The sequence below is a fragment of the Chelonoidis abingdonii genome, chromosome 15 (genome assembly GCF_003597395.2).
Source record: "Chelonoidis abingdonii isolate Lonesome George chromosome 15, CheloAbing_2.0, whole genome shotgun sequence".
Taxonomy (NCBI): Eukaryota; Metazoa; Chordata; order Testudines; family Testudinidae; genus Chelonoidis; species Chelonoidis abingdonii.
Window position 1 is genome coordinate 13,524,587 of NC_133783.1, and position 21,695 is coordinate 13,546,281.

The window sequence follows — 21,695 nt, forward strand, 5'->3', positions numbered from 1 at the left end:
CCTGGGTGGTCTTTGTTTCCTAAAATGGGTACTATGTTGGTTTGCAGTTTTTCAGTTGTCTGGGACCTCACCCATATCCACAAGTTGTTGAAGATAATCGCTAACAGTTCGGAGATTTGCTTCGGATAGTTCATAAAGTATAGAATCATGGTTCAACGTGATTTGTTCTTGACAAATTCATGCTAACTGTTACTTATCACCTTATCTTCTATTTTGTTTATGAAGTCACCTGAGACTGTATCAGAAGTCTTATTAAAGTCAAGATATACCACATCTTTTGCTTCCCCCATCCACAAGGCTTGTTACTCTGTTCTTGATAAATCATGCTGACTGTTGCTTACCACCTTATTATCTTCTAGGTGTTTGCCCTAGAATGAATTCCATCAGACTCTACTGATTTTGAAAACATCTAACTTACCTAAATATTCTTTCACATGTTCTTTCCCTAATCTGTCTTCTGTTCCTTCCCCCTTGTTAATATTAATCATGTTTGTGCTAACATCTGGTCACAATTAACCCTTTTAGTGAAGACTGAAGCGAAATAGGTGTTAAATACCCCAGCCTTCTTGGTGTTGTCCATTACTAGTCATCCTGCCTTGCTAAGGGTAGATTATTTATGCAGACATTCTCTGTAGCTAAACGCTTATTCACTGCTTCCATTCACCTATTCCTCTGAGATTTCTGACAGGATAGGAGAACCTCTGTCTTTCCTGGAGGTAGTTTGATTGCTCTCACTGAGGAAAAACAGGGTTGTGGCTATTTTTAAAGAGGACAGAAACTGGAGTTTCTCCAAAGATTTTATTCTTCAGCTGATACATTTATTAAATAAAATATTTGTCTTCATGGACTACCCGCTGCCCCAGATGTGCTCCTTATTGAGCACCGGAGACAGTAAAACTGGGAAGGAAATACAGGGGAATGGAGAGAGCAAGAAGGAATGGAAAGCTGGAGTACATGCACAGCTATTTTTGCACTGCTCCATAGTGATATAAAGCAGCCAGAGCATAGTGGTGAATTCGTCCCTAAAAGTTAAATAAAAAAAATTATTTGGTATTTCATAACTTCATGAGAAATAGTGCATGGTAACATTCCCTTGGGGGTTCTTGTTTACTGTTGATGTATGTTTTCTTAATTACAATTTGATTTTTTTTCAAATTAAAAAAAAAATGCTCAGCAAGTACATTGAGTACATATCCATTATTTAGAGTAGAATACTTTACAGGGATGTTGTAAATGTATTGTGTTTATAAACCCCAGCGAATTTAGAGTAAGGAATAAACTCAATAGAAATCCGTAATTTTAAAGTATGGAAAAAACCATTTATGCTGACTCCCTCCATAACCACCATAGTATCACTACTCATAGACTCTGACTTCAAGGTCAGAAGGGACCATCATGATCATCTAGTTCAGGGATCTCAAACTCAAATCACCACAAGGGCCACATGAGGACTAGTACATTGGCCAGAGGGCCTCATCGCTGAAACCTTTTCATACAGTGATGCAGAAGTATAATAAAAAATGAAGAGTAATAGAATATGCTATTAAAAGCCCAAAAAGTCAAAGATATTAGCATAACGCTGAAACTGCCCAACATTAAAGTGTTTTAAACCAGGTTTGGGGCTTGGCATACAGAGACTTTAGTTTGTGTTGTTCCACGGCAAACTCACTTTAAAAAAAATTATGCTAAAGTTTGGAAATTTATTGGTTGGTATACCCAAGAGAAAAGGAGCTAAACAAGTCATAAAGCACTTCAAAACTAAAATATGTTTTGGCTAAGTTTTTTTTAAATAGTCATTCTGTCAAAGTCCTTTGTTTAAACTAGAAGATATCAGCTAGAGCCTGAGTTATATATAAAAACATTTTTTGGAGGGGAGAGGGAAGAGGAAGACCTAGTGGGAAGCAAAGGGATGGTTTTTATTACTCAGTTCCAAGATTTGAAGAGTGCCTCCTTTTCCTGGTTTTGACAAACAGACACAAGGAGAAGAGACAGGAGAGCAGATTGGGGAAATAGCGTTGGTTGATGGCAGGATTCCAGATGCAAGTCAGTCACAAATGGATGCTCTGAGGTAACAGGTCAGTCACAACAGCAATTGCCCTGCATTCAGACTTATCTTCTAGTCTGGAATGTGCAACGTTGTCTGGCTGGTCCCTAGGATAGCCAGAGCTAAATGTGCCATCTCATCCCATTGTGTTGGTGCTGTATGGTACAGCTGACCTCGAGATCAAATGGAAAGCTGTGAGACAGTGGGCAGGAGGAAGGATAGTGGAGCAGAAAAGAACACACTGATGCAACAGTGAAAGCCAGGCTTCCCTGTTCAGCTCTAGGTTTCATGATGATGTAGTGCCTTTTTGATCTGTGGAAGAAGGATGAAGTCTTGGGAGCACAGCAGAGTCCTAGCAGCCTTCCCCCTCTTGGAATCCCTCAAAGTCCCACCCATCAAAGTCTCTTTAAGGGCTGATGGGCAGAATAGTCCATCCTCTCCTTTTGTTCTCAAATTAGGTCTAATTTTGGACATGCCAAGTTTGATCCATTAACTGCTGGTCCCATACTTCTCTTGTTTTCTTGTTAACACAGTCCTTGAGTTACATTGGTAAAGCCTTTTTGTTTAGACTAAGTTAGTCTTTGTTTTTCATTCTTACTGATTTTATAATCTGTGTTAGGTAACAGGCCAAGTTGGACTTCTGTTACCTTTTCCAATTATTTTTTTATTACACAAGACTGGACCATTTCATAAACTTCCATCGACTGTTTATAAATTACAGCCAACTGTCCATCTACCTGTCTACTGTTGTTTGGCTTGCTGCTTGTAGATGTCAAAGTGAGTACTTGAGGAGTGGCTTGAATGTGGAGAGGAGCATGGACTTGTGGAACAGTGCAGGAAGGCATTCGGGAAGAAGGAAACAGCATGGAAAAGTGCTGAGACAGTTGTATGAGAAGCCTATAAATGAAACACTGTGGCTGGTATTAGAGTGGAGAGAACATTGTGATATTAGACTTGGAAACTACACTTATGAGGAGTTCCTTCAGTGATGATTCTTGCAGAAGCAACTTTTTGTTAGGTGGTCCAGGTAGAGGGTTGCTGCCCTAGGGAGAAATTATGGTTATTCGCGTACTGGTCCCTATATGTATTCCACCATGGGTATTTAAGCAACTGAGACAAGAAGACTTTTGCTAATAGTTTCTCTTGGCCTGCACCTGTGTTCCTCCTCACCTCATGCTCTGGACTGAGGGTATAAGGAGTGCTACAGACCTCTCCAGTTGCCACATGGTCTGAGGCTCAATCTTCCAGTGTCCAGTGATCCCCTTCAACTTTGAATCTATAAATATTCTGAAATAAAAGCTGCTTCCTTCCTGGTATGGGACTCAGATTATGTCCAGGATTTCAGACTTAAAGAGCTGTCTCTTGCACCCAATCCTTCCTGGTCATCTGTGACCATCAGAAGTGCCTGTACTTCCTTAGAAAAGTTCATGTTTCCACTGAATGAAGTATCTGTGGCTCCTTGCCCAGCCAAACCCAGCAAGCGTGGGAACAGAAATTTGGGAACCATCCATTAGAGTCGGAGTTTCAAACTCAAATGACCACGAGGGCCACATGAGGACTAGTGCATTGAACCGAGGGCTGCATCACTGAACCCCCCCCTCGCTGCCTCTGGCCCTGCGCCCACCACCCCTTCCATTAGACCCCGCCCCTGCCTCACCTCTTTCCACCCCTTCCCTTCCCCGAAGTCCCCACCCCAGTGTTGCCCCCAGGGTGTGCAGGTGGTGTGCAGGGTGCGGCAGAGGGCTCAGGGCAGGGGAGTGGGATGTGGCAGGGGGCTCCGGGCAGGAGGTTGAGGTGCAGGGTGTGGGCTCCAGCCCAGCGCCGCTTACCTAGAGTGGCTCCGGGGTGGCAGCGGCATGCGCCAGGGCAGGCCCCTGCCCCTCTCCACCCTGCACTGCTCCAGCTGGAAGCAGCTGGAACTGTGTCCCTGGGGGATGGGGAGGGACTAGGATTCTGTGCGTGTGCTGTTCTTGCTGCTCCTCTGTACCTCCCACGAAGCTCCTATTGGCCGCGGTTCCCTGTACATGGCCAATGGGAGCTGTAGGGGGCGGTGCCTGGAAGGAGGCAATGCAGGAGCCTTCTGTCTCCTTCCCCCCTCTCCCCCGCCCCCGGCTCGTAGGGGCGTGCTGCAGGCTGCTTCAGACAGCAGCCCGGGGCTCACAATACCACAGGGGGCAATCCCACAGGTAGGCCGACGGGGGGAGCGGGGAGCTTGGCGGGCCACACGCAGGAGCCCCATGAGCTGTGTGTTTGAGACTCCTGCAGTAGAGTATGCTTTGAGGTCCCAGTCCAGTGTAGGCCAGGCAAACTCTATGTATGCCAGGCAGAGGCATCAGAGCATTCTTCCCAGCACCACTACCTCAGATATAGGGGTAAGCAAAGGCAAAACTGAGGACTCCCCTTTCCACGCTCACTGTGACGGTAAAAAGCCCTCTCAAAAGTCTAAAGAAAAATCACCCTCCAGAGCCACCTTGAAGATGAGATCTGCTTTCGTGACGCCTAAGTCTGGTGACTCTTTGCACCAGGTTCCAATGAAGCAAAAGAGCAGTGGTACCCAAAATATAGGGTTCATACAGGGTGTGGTGGGGCCTGGGCCAGCCCCCACAGGGAGTCGGGGAGGGAGCACCACCCAGCTCTGCTCTGCCCCCAGGCATGGCGCCAGCCCTGCACCCAGTCACGACCCTGACTGGCTCTGCTCCCAGCCCCAACCCCCAGCTGTAGGACCCAGCCTCAGCTCCACTCCCAACCCTGACTCCCAGCTTCAGGGCCTGGCCACAGCTCTGCTCATGGCACCAACTCTGCCCCCCAGCCTTGGCCCCCAGCTACAGCCCCACGTCCAATCCCACCCCTCAGCCCCAGGCTGCAGCCCTGCTCCTAGTATCGTCGTCCCAACCTCAGCTGGGGTGGAGGGAACGGTAAGGGGCATGACATTAGAAGTTTGTGGACCACTGCTCTAGAGCCCATAAGGGTTACAGCACTGACCTGCAGTCTCCAAAGAGTGAGAGTGCCTCCACATCGGCACCACTGGAACTGAGCAAAGACAGATGTGAGCCAAGGCTGGGACAACCACCAGTACTATCAAAGGATGCCCAAACACCATGCACCACCAATATCAGTGCAAGCTTTTAAGGACACAGTGGCTTCCAAGGTGCGCAGGGAAAAGGCTCTTCATCCCCATCCACTGATTGCAACTGACAAATGGTTTTCTTCACTGATGGTACCTCCTTCCTGTCCCCTGCCCACACACAATTAGAGCTCATGCAAGTGTCTAGGGAAGGAGGAGGAGGCAGGGAGGACAAGATCCAGTCCTAGCACACGTTCCAACAGGCGTATCATCATCATCATCGTCTGAAGAGGCGGTTGCCTGGCCTCGCCATCTCCTACAGATGATTCTAACCAGTTTCAACATCTGTTAAGGACAATTGTGGATGAGCTCGAGAGTCCTCTGGAGGAAATTCAAGAGACACCTTCCAGACTCCTGGATATTTTATGGAGTGCAGGACTTATAGAGTGGCACTCCTGTTAATGGGGCCATCCTGGAACCTGCCATTGTCATGTGGCATACTCCAGCAACATGTACACTCACTCCTAAGAGGGCAGAAGAGAAGTACTTTGTCCCAGCCATGAACGATGCCTATTTTCATATCCCCTCACAGATCATTCCTGGTACGTTGAAACCCCGCTATAACACGATGATTGGGGCCCAAAAAATTAGATCACAATAAGTGCAGGGGCTCTTCAGCAGTGCTCTGGCGGTTTTTTTCTTTTTCTTTTTCTTTTTCTTTTTTGCGCTTCTGCTGTGCTCCGGCTGAAATTTTTTTCCCTTGGGGCGGCAGAGCCACCTTATGATCGCCTTATATCCGAATTCACGTTATTGCGGAGCGTGTTATAGCGGGGTTTCCCAGTATTCACTATAAGTCTAAATCATCAGTACAGGGTGTTCCTGTTTTGAACTAGCAACAGCTAGTCCATGCTTCTGACTCTATGGCTTGATAGTCATCTCGGTGAAGAAAGAATATCTATTGACAGGGAGATTGATGACGGTACCTCCAGATGATAATCTCATCCCTCCTCAGTCTTCTAATGTCAATGGGAACCTGAGTGTATGCAGAGATGTCCATTTTGATTCCTTCACAGACCATAGAATTTATTGGAGGAGGTCTGGATTCAGAGCCAGAGCTTATGTACCCCTGGACAGATTTCAAGCAACAGTTTTATCAGTCAACTCAGACAGCCCCATCATCTTTGGATATCCTCAAAGAATTGGACAGTCTCACTGTTCTAGATTTTCTGATCACCCTGAAAATCTCCCGTCTGTGCTTTGGGTTCCCCAAAAGTGCACTTGGTAGCAAGTGGTGCCTACCACCCTCCAATCAGTAGACCCTCTGTTTTTTCTTGTCTACTGGCTGTACATTTTATAAGGTTCTAGTTAGGACTTTCTGCCAAATAACAGAATCCCTGTTCTGGCATGGGATCTTAATTTGGTCATTTTGGCATTAACCAAGTTCCCCTTTGAACCTTTAATAACATGACTACTCTCCTATATGTCTGTGAAGGTTGCTGCCTTAGTGGCCATCGTGTCTCAACCAGTTGTCCTCATGACTGATCCGTCTTATGCAATTTTCCATAGAGAGAAAGTTAGGCTGTCACTTGCAAACAAGCATAACTATAGGCTGACCCTGTATGATGATGATCCTCAAATACGGAGCAAGTGGCAGAAAATTTCAAAGTGTTGGATCAGTATTACATCAGAAGAATGAAACTTGAGTAGCAAAATTAATTCTGGTTTAAACTTCAGAATTAAATGCAATTCCAAACCCAAGATTATGGCGTCCTCTGCTTCTTCCAACCAATGTAAATACCAGATATGAAAAGCGCAGTATATTATCTGCTTCATACTGGTGTAATTGGTCTTCAAGGAACAAGAAGGCTTAGGGCTCCACTCAGTTCTCTTTCAAGTGCCCAAGCACAGATTGCCAGCACTGTTGGGAATTGCACCCCTGTAGTCACTGGAGGGAGATTCATCCTCTTCTGAATTTGAGATCGGGTCTTACTCTTCCTGGCCTCCAAAGCCACTCTCACCACTTCTTCCATGGGTCCAGGCACAGGAGTACCATCAAGTGGCTGACCAGGAGTTCACTGGGGATCTGCACTGGTCCAGTGGCCCTATATGAACCTGTGGGGCTTTCTCCAAGTTTCCAGGGCTTATTCCAGACACTCATGTTGGGTGGCTTCGGAAGGACATACAGCACCGTCCCACCATGTGGCATTTGGTCCCAACTCTGGTACAGAATCCAATACCAGCCTCCAAAGAGCTGGTTCAACAGGATCCTGCTGATGCAGAAAGGGAGGAGGAGCATCTGCAGCCTGTGCTGGTCTCCCCTTCCCTAGATGACTGTATGTCACCTCCCCTAGATCACTGTAAAGCTCACCAAAAGTTGTTAGAAGGTGGCCTTAAATCTGGATGTACAGATGGAGTTAGTAGAAGAGTCCTCTCACAGCTTGGCTGACATTTTGGCTCCTGCAAGCCCTTCCAAAGGAGTCCTGCGCCTCAGTAAGGCCATTGTGGACCCAATTATGACTTTGTGGCAGACCCCCACATCCCTTCCCCTCACTTCAGAAAGGGCTGAATGAAAATATTATATACATGCCTGTGATTGAGTTCCTCTACATACCCACACACCCCATCCTGGGGTCCCTTGTAGAGTCTGCTGCCAATGAGCAAGAAAGGCAGGGACATCTGAGCACAACCCTGAAATCAAGGGACTCAAAGAAGTCTCAGAGTAGCAGCTGTGTTAGTCTGTATCTGCAAAAAGAACAGGAGTACTTGTGGCACCTTAGAGACGAACGTATTTATTTGAGCATAAGCTTTCGTGGGCTACAGCCCACTTCATCGGATGCGTGCAGCAGAAAATCCAGTAAGAGGATAGATAGAGGCAAACACCTACAAGATCTCTATCAAGCGTTCTTAGAATTACAATACCCACCGGCTGAAGTCAAGAAACAGATTGACAGAGCCAGAAGTCACCTACTACAGGACAGGCCCAACAAAGAAAGTAACAGAATGCCACTAACCATCACCTTCAGCCCCCAACTAAAACCTCTCCAGCGCATCATCAGGGGTCTACAACCTATCCTGAAGGATGATCCATCACTCTCACAGATCTTGGGAGACAGGCCAGTCCTTGCTCACAGACAGCCCCCAAACCTGAAGCAAATACTCATCAGCAACCACACCCCATACAACAAAAACACTAACCCAGGAACCTGTCCTTGTAACAAATCCTGTTGCCAACTCTGTCCACATATATATTCAGGGGATACCATCGTAGGACCGAATCACATCAGCCACACTATCAGAGGCTCATTCACCTGCACATCTACTCACGTGAGATATGCCATCATGTGCCGGCATTGCCCCTCTGCCATGTACATTGGCCAAACCGGACAGTCTCTACGTAAAAGAATAAATGGATACACATCAGATTTCAAGAATTATAACATTTAAAAACCAGTTGGAGAAAACTTCAGTCTCCTTGGCCACTTGATTACAGACCTAAAAGTCGCAATATTACAACAAGAAACAGACTCCAGCGAGAGACTGCTGAATTGGAATTAATTTGCAAATGGACACCATTAAATTAGGCTTTAATAAAGACTGGAAGTGGGTGGGTCATTTTCCCCCACTACAGTTCCTCACATCTTCTTGGCAGTTGCTGGAAATGGACCATTTTTATTACCACTGCAAACGATTCTTTTTCTCTCCTGCTGATAATAGCTCATCTTAACTGATCACTCTCGTTAGTGTGTATGGTAACACCCATTGTTTCATGTTGTGTGTGTGTGCGTGTGTATATATATGTATGTATGTATATATAAAAAAAATCTTCCTACTGTATTTTCCATTGCATGCATCTGATAAAGTGGTCTGTAGCCCACGAAAGCTTATGTTCAAATAAATGTGTTAGTCTCTAAGGTGCCACAAGTACTCCTGTTCTGTTTTAAAAGAAGTCTGTTTGGTAGGAAAGTTTACTTTACTTACTGTATGTGTGTATGTGTTAACTTTAAATTGCAAACCAGCAGATGCTTCAATCACTGAATTTTTCCCTCCATGGTACCTGTCAGGGCCTATAACCTGAGACCTGTCACCCAAGGCTGAAGCCCTTGGACTTTAGCGTTGGCTCTGAGTGAGTGGTGGGGCTTGGGTTTCGGTTTCAGCCCAGATGGTGGAGCTTCGGCCCCTGGCTTTAGCAAGTCTAAGCCAGTCCCGGTGACCCCATTAAAATGGGGTCCTGACCCACAGCTTGAGAACCACTGCATTAGATTGAGGGTTTCGGACTTTGTGTGGAAAGTATTTGTCATGGTTGGTTAGATGACTGACAAGATGTTTCCCACAGCTAAACTATTGGCTTGTGCCCTTCTGATCCATTCAGTCATCTTTCAGTTCATATCCTGTATAGCCTGTGTTATTTAATGAGCACCTTTTCCGTCGCCTGATTAAAAATGAAGGCTGTCTTTACAATAATTTGGTATAACCAAGAAATCATATTGACTTAACTAGGTCTATATCCTTTGCTAATCCAGATGCCTCTGTAAGGAAACTCTGTTACATTGACTGCTTAATGGTTTGACTGTTTGTGATCATAATTATAGGTATAAATGGACCCAAAGTAACCACAATAAAAACAAGTTAATATCTTAATTTCTTTTTAGGATTAGGATTGACTGATCAGATAGTTAAATTTAAAATCTAAAGATTGTGTAATGTGAAAGTAACTCTGCACTTTTAATGTATGGAGCTGGAGCGTAACATCTGGGAGCTGTCACAGAATGAAAGTGGGGGCCAACACTTTGGCCTATTAGCAGCCTAGTTAGTGTTCTAGTGGTTCTGCTCATAGGTTGTATTCTTTCCCAGTTTCTCTTGTTAAGTTGGTGGTGAGCAGGGTGTGATGTGTTGCCATTTTGCCCCACATTCCAATGTCTGAGTGGAGACAGAGTTGAGGTCCTCCCAGCTCTATATGTTGAACAGGTTCCCTCCCACGCTGTTCATAAGCAACTATTGCTCAAAACTACAGCAATCCTATGGGGAGTGTTGTCTTTGTCCTCCCACTCTTGGTGTAGACAAAGACATAGTTAGCTGCAGAATTTCTGGATGTAGAGAGAGGTGGGGCTGAGAAAGCTAACACAAGGGTGACAGAAGCAAAGATTACACAGGGAGAGAAGGAGCAAAGAAAATGGTAACCCCCTCAGTCCTAGCAAAAAAAAAACCCTGCAGGACAAGGGAAAGATGGCAGTAAAGTAAAGTGGAAAGGGATTTATGTTGTGGTTGGATTGTCTGTCTTTCAGCTGTTAATAAAATTAACCTTTTTAGATGAGTATCTTTAAAAAAACAAAACAAAAAAAACAAACAAAAAAAAAAAACCTCAAACTTTTCCTGTACGTTTGAAAGTATGTGGTTAGGAGAGGTGATGCCTCATAACACATCTTCCAAAGACAAAAATAAGATTAATGCCCTTGAATAGTATCAGTGTTTTTCATTTAAAATGATTTAAAGGTGACATGTACAGGGGGAGGGGGAGTGAAGTTGTGGCCTTCTTTTCCCAAGTGCCTGCCTGACCATTGTCATGCTGCTGCCAGAGACTCAGCACTACAGGCTCTTGTCATTCATGTGACCAGACTTTTTACTTCCATACAGAGGGAGCCAGCAGTTCATAGCTCATAATGTGAATAGAAATACTACTTTTGCCTTCAAATCTGCTTACTATAAATTGTAGTCTGAGCTTGTGACTAGCAGTACAGTGTGTTTACCTGTGGCAGAGTTAAATAATTTTGGCAACATGCAGTTAACTCTTTGGTGAAAAATCCCCTACTGCATTAGGCCTTTCCTTAAGTTGAGAATGCCAAAATGGCAAACAAACTAAGGAGAAGGCCAAAAATTTCTTACTGTTCCCATAGCCAGTCTTGGTCTAGGCTTACTTAACAGGACAGATGAATGTACAAAATACACTTCTTACAAATCAGTTAGACGTGTTTTCAGGGCTCCAGAAAACCATCCACTGAGTGCTTTGGCTCACTTACTGCTTAGTCTGTTGCTTTTGGAGTCACGGAATCTGCTTCATCCTAACTGCAGTTGCCAAGAAGTAATCCCTCAGTAAGGGAGTAGATCAGGATTAGCTAAAAGAGTCCTATTCCATGCAGCATTAGAGCTGGCAGGAATTCCTCCAGAAGTTGTTAAAAGGGAGTGTTTGAGAGGAATGAGGCCTGCATTTACTGAAATTCCTCGTCTCTTCTAGTTTAGTTCATAGTCTTTACTGGGAAATCAGTCAGGCCTGACCCTTTTTGCTACTATGCTCCCTTGTCTTTGCAATTTCCAGCAAAAGAAAGTATTTTCCAGTCCCTCAACATTTCTGATGTGGGTAGAGCTTCCCTAGTAGTAGCTGGGCTTCTCCCTCGTACCCAATGTACAGACTGCGTCTCTTAGGCCTTGTCTAAACACAAGTTTAAATAGTGGTGTGGTTTTGGGTATAAAATATATGTGGGGATGAGGGAAGGCAACAGGCAATGAACTGTTAGGAAAGACCGAGAAGATGAAATATTCTTTTTGCTGATACAGACTAACACAGCTGCTACTCTGAAAGATGGAATTTGGGGGGAGACAAGGAGAGCAGATAGCCTGATGCTGGTCTCAGAGAGTAACTGAGGGGAGTGTTGAAGGGAGTCAAAGAAATGGTCAATAAAAATAGAGTGCAGTCTGAACTAAGTATGAAATGGTGGGATAACCTCACCAGAGTTAAGGAGATGGTACAAGAGTTTCACTTCTACTGCCCCGACTCCTGCTGGAAGTGAGTCTGACTCCTCCCTCCTTAGTAATTGGAATTGTCCCAATATGTTGCCTTTATATGGAGTCACTTGTTTCTTTCTCCCCTTCCTTTCCCCACTCCTTTTCCCATGTCTTCAGCGCTCCTGTGGGTGGGGTTTTTTTCTCCTTTGTCCAGACAAGCTGTGTGGTATAGGACTGGAGAATTAATGCTTTTCTGATAATGTTTGTTTTGATTCAAAGGAATGGCTCTCTGGCATATCACATACTCTCCCTATTAACTGCTTTCAGGGTTCTGATACGCACATGGTGAGGTGAATGTTAACTACTGGGAAACATGTTAGTTTTTCTTCCTTCATTTGACTGTAATACCATGTTCACTGGATACTTTAAGAATATGAGGTCATTTTCGCAAGTGTCATTGGTATTCATGGCATCAAAATATTTAATGGATATATATTTTCATTTAGTATAGGCTGCAGTTGTGAATGAAAGTTAGAGAAAACATTCTCCTGATTTCTCATTACATTCTATATGAAAATATCACTAAAGTTCTGCCCCATGTCACTAATGGCAGAAATAGGAACAGATATTAGGTGCAAGGTTTATATTTAGTCAAAGTAATGACTGGAGAAGTTATCTTTAAGATCTTTGATCGTGTTAAATGTTTTAGCAATTGACTCAAGAAAAACTGGTTTTGCTTGCCGATATCTGAGGATTATAGTAGGCTGTGATAGTAATTGAGAATAAGGGAACTTTGTCATGATGCTGTCTTCAGCCAAGGTGTATACATTCAGCTATGAAGTACTAATCACTTTGAACTACACATCCCCTTACGTTGAAGCATATACATTACTTTGTCATCATATACAGTACACCAAGTTTATGTGGTACTTTCAGGACAAATATCAATATTTAGTATATTAGTTTTAATTACAAAGGTTTTTATTCAAAGAATAATGAATTAACTTACCTTGAAACCTTTTTTATTGGCCTTATTATAAATACTGTAGCTTTAAATTACTCAAATGAGTTAGCAGCTATCAGTTAGTAGTACCTGGCATCCAAAAAGTGACCGTCAAACATCTTTCCATTACTTGAATCCAAATAGTGAGATTAAATTCACATTTTAACCCCTGGAGATTAGGAGTCAAACTTTGTTTTTACACTGTTGCTGGCAGATTCTAGTCCAAAGGAAATATTTTGGCTGAAGAATTCACAGCATATATTATAGCACAACTCTTCATCCTGTGTTAGTGTACTGTTCTTGTGCTTTCAGGTGACATTGGTTTTCTCTGCACTGACTAAACATTTGTTCACCTCACAAAGAAAACTTCAGTGTAAGTGGGGAATGAGTTTGCGTATTGCATGATAAATTTGTGAAATTTCTTTTTTGTCTTCAGGGTGGTGAATGCACACAAGATGAACTCTCTTTAATGTTTTTTTTTTTTTTTTTTAAAAAAGAGAAAATAGACACATAGAATCCTGACTTTCAAATAATTTAGCGTGTTAGCTTATAAAATGTCTTAAATTTTGGATATTAAATATAAAACGTTGATGAACGGTTAATATAATCATATCAATTGCTTTTAACAGGCAAATTAAATGCTATGTTTTTTTCTCCATTATATACACCATGGCAGTGGTTGTGCCCTATATCTTGGACAGCATTTTTGTCTGCCAGTAGTTCCTACGTTTCTTGTTTTTGCCAGCATTTTCATCATGGCTCATGCCACTGGCTTTTATTTTCTGTTACGTATGTGAATGGCAGGCTATGCTTCACAAGGATATATTTAGAATGCTAGCTCTCGAAATTTCTACTTTGAAGCTTTTGGGGGATAGAAATTAAGCATGACCGATAGTATATACCATTAGGAAATGATCTTTTCAAATTGACAGCCACAACTGTGCATATTATGAAATCATTGGTATTAGTTTTGCTTTTGCGTGCTACTCCATCCAAAAAACCGGACACCCTTACCACCCAGAATATTATATTCTTCATATCCTCACTGAGGCATTTATAGTTTCAAACAGCTGATAAATAATATATAATAATAATTGGAGATAGATATATCTCCTAGAACTGGAAGGGACCTTGAAAGGTCGTTGAGTCCAGCCCTCTGTCTTCACTAACAGGACCAAGTACTGATTTTTGCCCCAGATGCCTAAGTGGGCCCCCTCAAGGATTCAACTCTCAACCCTGGGTTTAGCAGGCCAGTGCTCAAACCACTGAGCTATCTCTCCCCCTTTGCATGAAAACAGCAGCTGTCATTTTTATAAGCAGAGCTTTACACATTTAATGGATGAAGGAGAGTGAAGATCTCTCCACTCTGCTCTTCATCAAAAGATACAGCTAACTATATCTGTCACTGTTTCACTGTCGTTTTTGCAACTTTATACATTGTACTTCCTGTTACGCAGCACTAAGCTTCCTTTATAAATCTCACTCTAGGTCATTATTTTATAGCACCCCAAAATCCCAATCTAGTTTTTATACATGAGACAAATTCAGGCAGAAATGCAGATGAAATCAGTGAGATAGGAAATATATTACAAGGCTATCATTTTAACTCATTTTAGATATCAATAGGTTTTGTAGTATCCTTTGTGTAAGAAAATTGAAAAAATGATAGGTTAATCACTTTGTGAGCCTGTAATCCCTATGGAATTGTTGTGAAGGTTGTGTGTTCTCTTAAAAAAAAAAAAAAAAAAAAAAAAAAAAAGTCAGTGTTGTAACAACTTTTTTGAGAAATCTGGCATTTTGAACTGTTTGAGCAGGTGAGCTTTTTCTTTCCTTGATCAATCCTTTTAAAATAGGCTTACCAAATCAACATTGTTTATGTTTAAATGGTCTGTTTCTCAGCTCCAGTTTTGCCATAGACTAACATAAAACAAATTTCCAAAATGGTAGTCGGCCTGGTAATTACTGGTCACTTGATGGTCATTCATAACTTCTTCACAGCTGATTCTTCAGTTATCCTTACTCTGTTGCAAGGAAGAGCCCATATCCCTGTAGAAGCAGTGGCTAAGGGGGAGAAAACATAGTAGCTTCCACTAGGATTGCTTCAGTTATATAAGGGTTAAGAGAGGATCTGAAGCACCAGCAGAACTGGAATCAACAGCTGACAAAAAAATATTTCACAAGAAAATAGGGCTCTGGAGAGGAGAGTTGAAGCTAAGCAGGAGTGAATGTACTTGGATCTCTGCTTCTACTGAATTGTGTAGTGCTAACATGGCACACAGTAATCTGGACCAGGAACTGAAGGGATCTAGGGGTGATGAAATCAGTTTGATAAATGTGCAGATTAATGAAGTACTAGAGGTTACCACAGGGAAGGTATGTCATTGCAAATGGGATTATTTAGAAGTTGTTGAGGTGAGAGGTAGTTTAAGAGGCAGCAATGGTCCATGATGGGAAAATTTGAACAATACATCTTTCAGTTCAAGTTCAGACTCCTTGATGGGAGACCATTTAAATCAATCTCTTTTCTTTTGCTTTAGGGTAGCCATTTTATAATAGTCCTTTCTACAATTTGTAACTTTTGTCACTAGGTTTCATTAATGGAAAGGCATTAACAGAGTTTTTTATACAAACACTTGAAGAAACTTTATCTGGGTAATCAGAGTGTTTCTTAACATGTTTATGTGCAGTGCCGTTGTCCTGTAAATTGAGACCACTCTTGCAAAGTTATGCAGAGTCGTGCACTTTCCTCTCCAATTCTAAGATGAAACTGACCCTAAGTACATTCTGTACTGAAGTGTGTGTGTGTGGGGGGGGGGGGGGGGTGGAGTTGGTTTCCTTAAAGCAGGTCTGTAGATTTGAATCTAGGAAGCTCTATCTCACATGTCTTCAGACACAAATGACAGTTTGGCTGTATTGTAGTTACTTGTGGACTACTCTACATCAATGTTAAGACATCCTCGTGTCTTGATTAGTAATCCAAATTTTAGAAATGCAGAATTGGAAATACAGGGGATTACATGTCAGGATTGAGTTAGAGATGAAGGAAAATCTTCCACATCTCCTGGCAAGCACCAAATAATCCCTTATTTTTTATGACTACCCGCTTCACTTTAACTTAAAAAAAGAAAAGAAAGCTCCAGAAAATGTCCCATTTTTTTAGCATACAGAAAATTATTTACTTAAATGGGGCTACCTTTAACACACTGATATTTGATTGTGATCTTAAAAATAAGAAACTATGAATGAATTTTATTGGGTCTTTAGAAAGACTAGTTTTGGTCATTATAAAGCAGTATGTGTTTGTTATTGGGCTCCATTTCCCTAGATATTAAATTCCAGAATTTGAAAGTTCAGTTTACCAGGGTCTAATACAGGGATGGGGAAACTATGGCCCGTTGTCTGGATCTGACCACTCAGGGGTTTGGATCCGGCCTGTGGGATTACCACCCCCAGAGTGGCATGGGCCAGGGCGGGCAGGCAGGCAGGGAACCTGCCCTGGCTCCGGTGCGTGCCGCTTCCACCCTGGAGCCACTCTAGGGAAGCAGTGCTGGGCCAGACCCCAAACCCCTCCTGCAGCCTACATCACAATTAAATAACCCTGCAGGCTGAGCCCTGTGAGCCTTAATCAGCTCGTGTGGGTCAGCCGTGTGTGTCTAATTGCAGTGTAGACATACCTTTAATCACATAATTGGAGCCCTAATTTCAGCTATTGTTCCTCTTTTTTTCCTTAATTTTTTTTTTTTTTTTTTTTTTTTTTTTTTTTTTTTTTTTTTTTTTTTTTTTTTTTTTTTTTTTCATATGTATTGATTGTAAGCTCTGTGGGACAGGAGCCATCTTTCTCTTCTCTAAAAAGCAGTGAAAAATTGTGGTGCTATACAAATGTTTAACAGTAATGCAGCTAATTGGTGTACGTGACACAGCAGAAATTCCACGTCTGAGCATTGGCCTTCTAAACCCAGGGTTGTGAGTTCAATCCTTGCGGGGGCCATTTAGGGATTTGGGGCAAAAATCTGTCTGGGGATTGGTCCTGCTTTGAGCAGGCGTTTGGGCTATATGACCTCCTGAGGTCCCTTCCAGCCCTGATATTCTATGATTGTTCCTGACCTCCCCAAAAATCTTCAAATTTGTGATAGTAGGAAACCTACCAGTGTACATAATGTTATGTTTACTACACCTTCAAAGAGAGCATGCATAGTCCAGTAAGAATAGGGTTTTTAGACATAGGTTTACATTACTTTTTGGGCACAAGACTTTTTTTTTCTTGTGCACGGCTTCCCTTTTTGGTCATTTTTAAACGTTAAAAATAGTTTTAATACAAGAGGAAAAAGCTACTTCACATGATTAGTGGGGGCTTATCTAACGGAAAAATAGAATATGTAGTTTACTGCTTGAATTATGTTTATGAACCAGATTTCCAGGCATATGTAAAAGAAATCATATTAGTATATTTATCCTTAACTGCTATTTCATGTGTTAAGCTTTTTTCATTAAACTACTGAGGAAAATTTCATTTTTATATATCTTTTTTTGGTTTGTCCTGACACATGTATGGGCAGCAGTTAGAAAGAATTCTAACTATTTTAACACGTGGCTGTACCAATGGGATAAGAGAAATTCTCAAATCGAAATGCATCAATTTAAGATAAATGATCAGATCCAAGTATATTGGCTTTACATTTTTAATTAAATCTTCAGTGTATATGTCTGCTGGTAATGTATAACAGATAAGTTTGTCTAATAGAAATCAGTGGGAATGCTGAAAATTATTGTAATTTAAAAGAAGCGTAACGTAGACATCATCAGAAGGATATTCACTTTGAAATATGTATGTTATATTCTTCATAAAGTCATGGTTTTACACCTGAAAACATGAAATGAATGTTACCTTTCATTCTTAATATTAGAACGGTAGGGGTCAAATCCGCTTAAAGCCGTGTCAAGTAATTTGTATTGAAAAGGAACTTAATTTAAAGTAAAATTCCTGTGATGTTGCAATGAGAACATGAGGAAAAGAGGTAAGTTAATTTTGAAACATCATTTAGTTTGTTTTTTTTAAAGTATTAACAGGTATAAAATGTTAAGAAATGAGATTTCTTTTTGTTGGTAAAATATTCACTGATAGTGCTACATTTCTATTAAGATATAACAAGCAATTATTTTATTTTTCAGTCTCCAACAAAAGCTGTGTATAATGCTAGGCACTGGAACCAGCCAGAGTCAGAGGCTTTACCGGCACAACCAGTATTGAAAACTCCACCCATCCCAGTGAGTAGGCTGTGTTTTTTTTTCCTTCTTCTTCAAAACTTTATTAATTCTCCCTAAACGCTGACCAATATTTGCAAATGATGAAGACAGGCTAGCAAGGGTAATAATAGTAACTCAGAATGAAGTCCAAATGGTCATGTTAGCCACTGGGTGTAAGAGTCAAAAGAAATTGAATTGGAGGGAGAATCCTCTAGTAAATTCTAAAGGAAAAAAAAATTACCAGAGTTAAAAACTTGATTTCATTGTTCTTTTTAAATATGAAAATCAAGTATTTTAAATGACGTGTGAATTGTTCTAACGAGTTGTATAAGACAGTTTTAAGAAACAATTTTTTTGCTCTGATATCTAGGATACATAGACTGAACAAATCAAACATTAACAAAAATGTCCACAAAAACTGTTGGTGAGAGGAGAAGGCTAAGTGCCATGAACCATTCTTAATGAAAAATAATTCTGAATACAGTCTGTTCCAAGTAGGAACGTATCAGTGGATTGTCATTGAGAGAGAAAAGGAGTTGGTTGCTGGCTGGCCAGACTCGTCAATTTCAGTGTTAGTCAACAGTTACATTAAACAGAATCCAGTGCTTTTGGCCTATATATTTATCTGGAAGCTGTCACTTAAGTGAAGAGAATTGTGTTTTAGTGACTCTGTTTTTGTTTTATATTCAGGCCACTGAAGTAATCAAAGTGTAAATAATTTAATACTGCTATACCCTCGGCATCCATTCCCCTAATTCTTCAGTTATTTCCCACATGAGCCTGACTTCCTCCACTCTTCTGTTTTGAGGTTGACCACTTTAGCCTATTGGATCTGGATCCTTCTTGATTACTTCACAGTCACCATTGCCTTTTATAGTGGAGCCTCCCTAAAATGTTAACTATTTTGCCTGGGACTTTTAAATCACTTTTTAAAAATAACTTAGTTATTAGCATTATTGGCGGGGGGGAAAGGTAAAGTCTCCGGGTCATGATCCCTTCAACAAAAACTATAGTGAGGCGCAACACTTATAAATCTAGACTGAAACTTGTTGTTGTTCACTGAATACGCTAAACCTTTGGCTGAGTCATTATTTTGTGAAGCACCATGATAGCACTGCATAAATTAACAAGGTCAGCCTTCAAATCAGCTACTCACATAACAGCAAAAACTGATTTTTTTGCTCATAGCTCTTCTTAGATACAAAATCTTGGAGGCCTCTAAATCTTTCTATTTTTTTTTAATATAAACTGCTAGATAATTAACATTTTTAATCTAGTCTCTCTAGATTAGAGATAGAGGCCTCATAGTGTATAGAATAGGCTTTTCATTTTCATCAATTTTTCACTTAATATTTGGGATTCTGACCGTCAAAATATTACTTCAGGAATATGGTAGAGATCTGATTAGCCTCAGTCCTCTAAAGGAATCGTTACTGTCACAAGAAAACAAACATGTCTTCCATTGTCCAAGAGGTCTATGTATACGTTGAGTCACTGGATAAGAAAGCGTGCTCTCAAAGGTATTTTTAGTAACAAAAGTTATTGGCTTTATTTTTATAGTTTATATGACCAAGGTTTAAGAATAGCTGTGGGATTCCCCTGTGGTCCAAAAGTTCATAGGTGATTCCTGGACTGGATGAGACTGCCTCCTTAATTTTGATAGCTACTAATGCTGCTATTGATTCCTTAGAGTGGTAGAGAAATGACAGTTTCTAAAAGTACTTGTCCTTATGTATATTCCGCACATGGGTTTGCAAGTGCCTGAGACTAGAGATTTGTGTCAGTTGGTCCATGCCTATGAAGTTGCTTCCCACATGCTCTCAATGAGGTTCCTCAAATTCTGGGTAGGACTGGAGCACTACCTGGTCAGTGTGACCCTATTCAGGTTGGCAACAGCACCAGAGTCTTCACAAAGTTCTTCTCTGAATGGCTACATCATTTTTTCCATGTCTGGACGATTGGTGCCTGATGAGCATATCTAGCCAGGAGGTCCAGTCAACAATACTATTCTTCCTTCATTTTCTGGCATCCTTGGGGTGTATGAACAAGGAAAAGCTCATTTTGATTCCCACAAAAGCCATAGACTTTATAGGAGTTCCCTGAACTCAGTGCCAGCAAAGGTCTACCTTCCTGTCAACAGATTCCAGGCCCCACGCAGCCTGATAAGATAGCCAATGATCAGACCATGGTCCATTTTTCATAGTAGGGAAAGACAGACATGGCTGTGTATACCTATGTAATGCCATTAGCCAGGATTCATCTCTGTTGCCTGCAGGCCTGGCTCTGATCTGTTTACTCACCAAACAGAATATAAATACCAAGGTGACAACGGTGGACAAAAATGGATCAGGTGTGTGTTTCCTTCCATCTGCATGGTACGCAACCATAATCACAGGTGCATCCTCATAGGATGGGGAGCCTACATGGAGAGTCGCACTGTCCAAGGCACATGTCTTTTCGGGAGGCCAGCATGCATATTGACCTCCTGGAACTGAGAGCAGTCTGCCCGTTGTACAGTAGGTTCCTTCCCGCTTACAGGGTTTTGTTATATCCTGATATATACAACAGTGTGGAGCAAAATCTCATTCCTCTCTGTATGGAGGCAGTGAGAATATGGAACTGATGTATCAGTATCTGCATCATGCTTTCAGCAGCAGACCTACCAGGTGTACAGAATTCTCAGGAAATCTCAGCAGGGAGTTTTCCACAGACCATGAGTAGGAGATACTCAATTCCATCCTGAATGACATCTTTTCCCAGTGGGAAATGCCATCCTGGGATCTGTTTGCCTCACAGATGAACAAGAAATTTTATCTGTAGTGCTCCAGAGCGGCGTTAGACTGGGAATCCAGGGACCCGTTCTATTATCCTGAACAGACCATTTAGGCAGGCTGTGCTGAATCTTCATTCACTCTAATTTAAGATTTTGCATGCTGGTAATACATTTTAACATTTTTAGAAGGTCTCTTTCTATAAGTCTATAATATATAACTAAACTATTGTTGTATGTAAAGTAAAGAAGGTTTTTAAAAATTTGAAGAAGTTTCATTTACAATTAAATTAAAACGCAGACCCCCGGACTGGTGGCCAGGATCCGGGCTGTGTGAGTGCCACTGAAAATCAGCTCACGTACTGCCTTTGACACATGTGCCATAGGTTGCCTTCCCCTGATCTAAGGTATGCATGCCTCTCCACCCATCCCCCAGCTACCTCAGTGTGATAGTCTTTGGGATACCCAGGATTGCAAGTCACCTTGCTACCCTCTTGCCTCAAACAAGAGAGAGAGACTTGCTTGTGCTTAACTGGGTATCCACTGCCTGACACTTCCAGTCGGTTAGCCACCCAAACAATCTTTTCAGTGCTGTGTCAGCCCTTACTTTGCCTTGCAGTTAACGGTAGGTACACTTCAGACCCAGAGCATTTTGAAGCATTCGTTCTGTAGCGATCATCCCCATATCCACTACACACACACAGTAATTTCAGGTCTGCTGTCCCGAAGGAGGCAATGTACATACCAGCTTACTTGGTCCAACTCAGGATCAGCACTTAATATTACAGCCTTGGGTGGTTGGTTGAGTGCTTACTCATGTCCATTCCACATTAGGAGTGTGTGCTCCCCACAT

The 21,695-nt window shown here is 41.9% G+C and overlaps 1 protein-coding gene across 1 annotated transcript in view; it reads left to right on the top strand.

The window, feature by feature from the left end:
• WAPL (WAPL cohesin release factor) overlaps window positions 1-21,695 on the top strand; it is a 119,607-nt gene that overhangs the window by 60,679 nt on the left and 37,233 nt on the right. Inside the window, exon 5 of the mRNA XM_032776734.2 lies at window positions 17,998-18,093. Within this exon, the coding sequence (XP_032632625.1) occupies window positions 17,998-18,093 (96 nt within the window). The remainder of the gene's footprint in view (window positions 1-17,997; window positions 18,094-21,695) is intronic.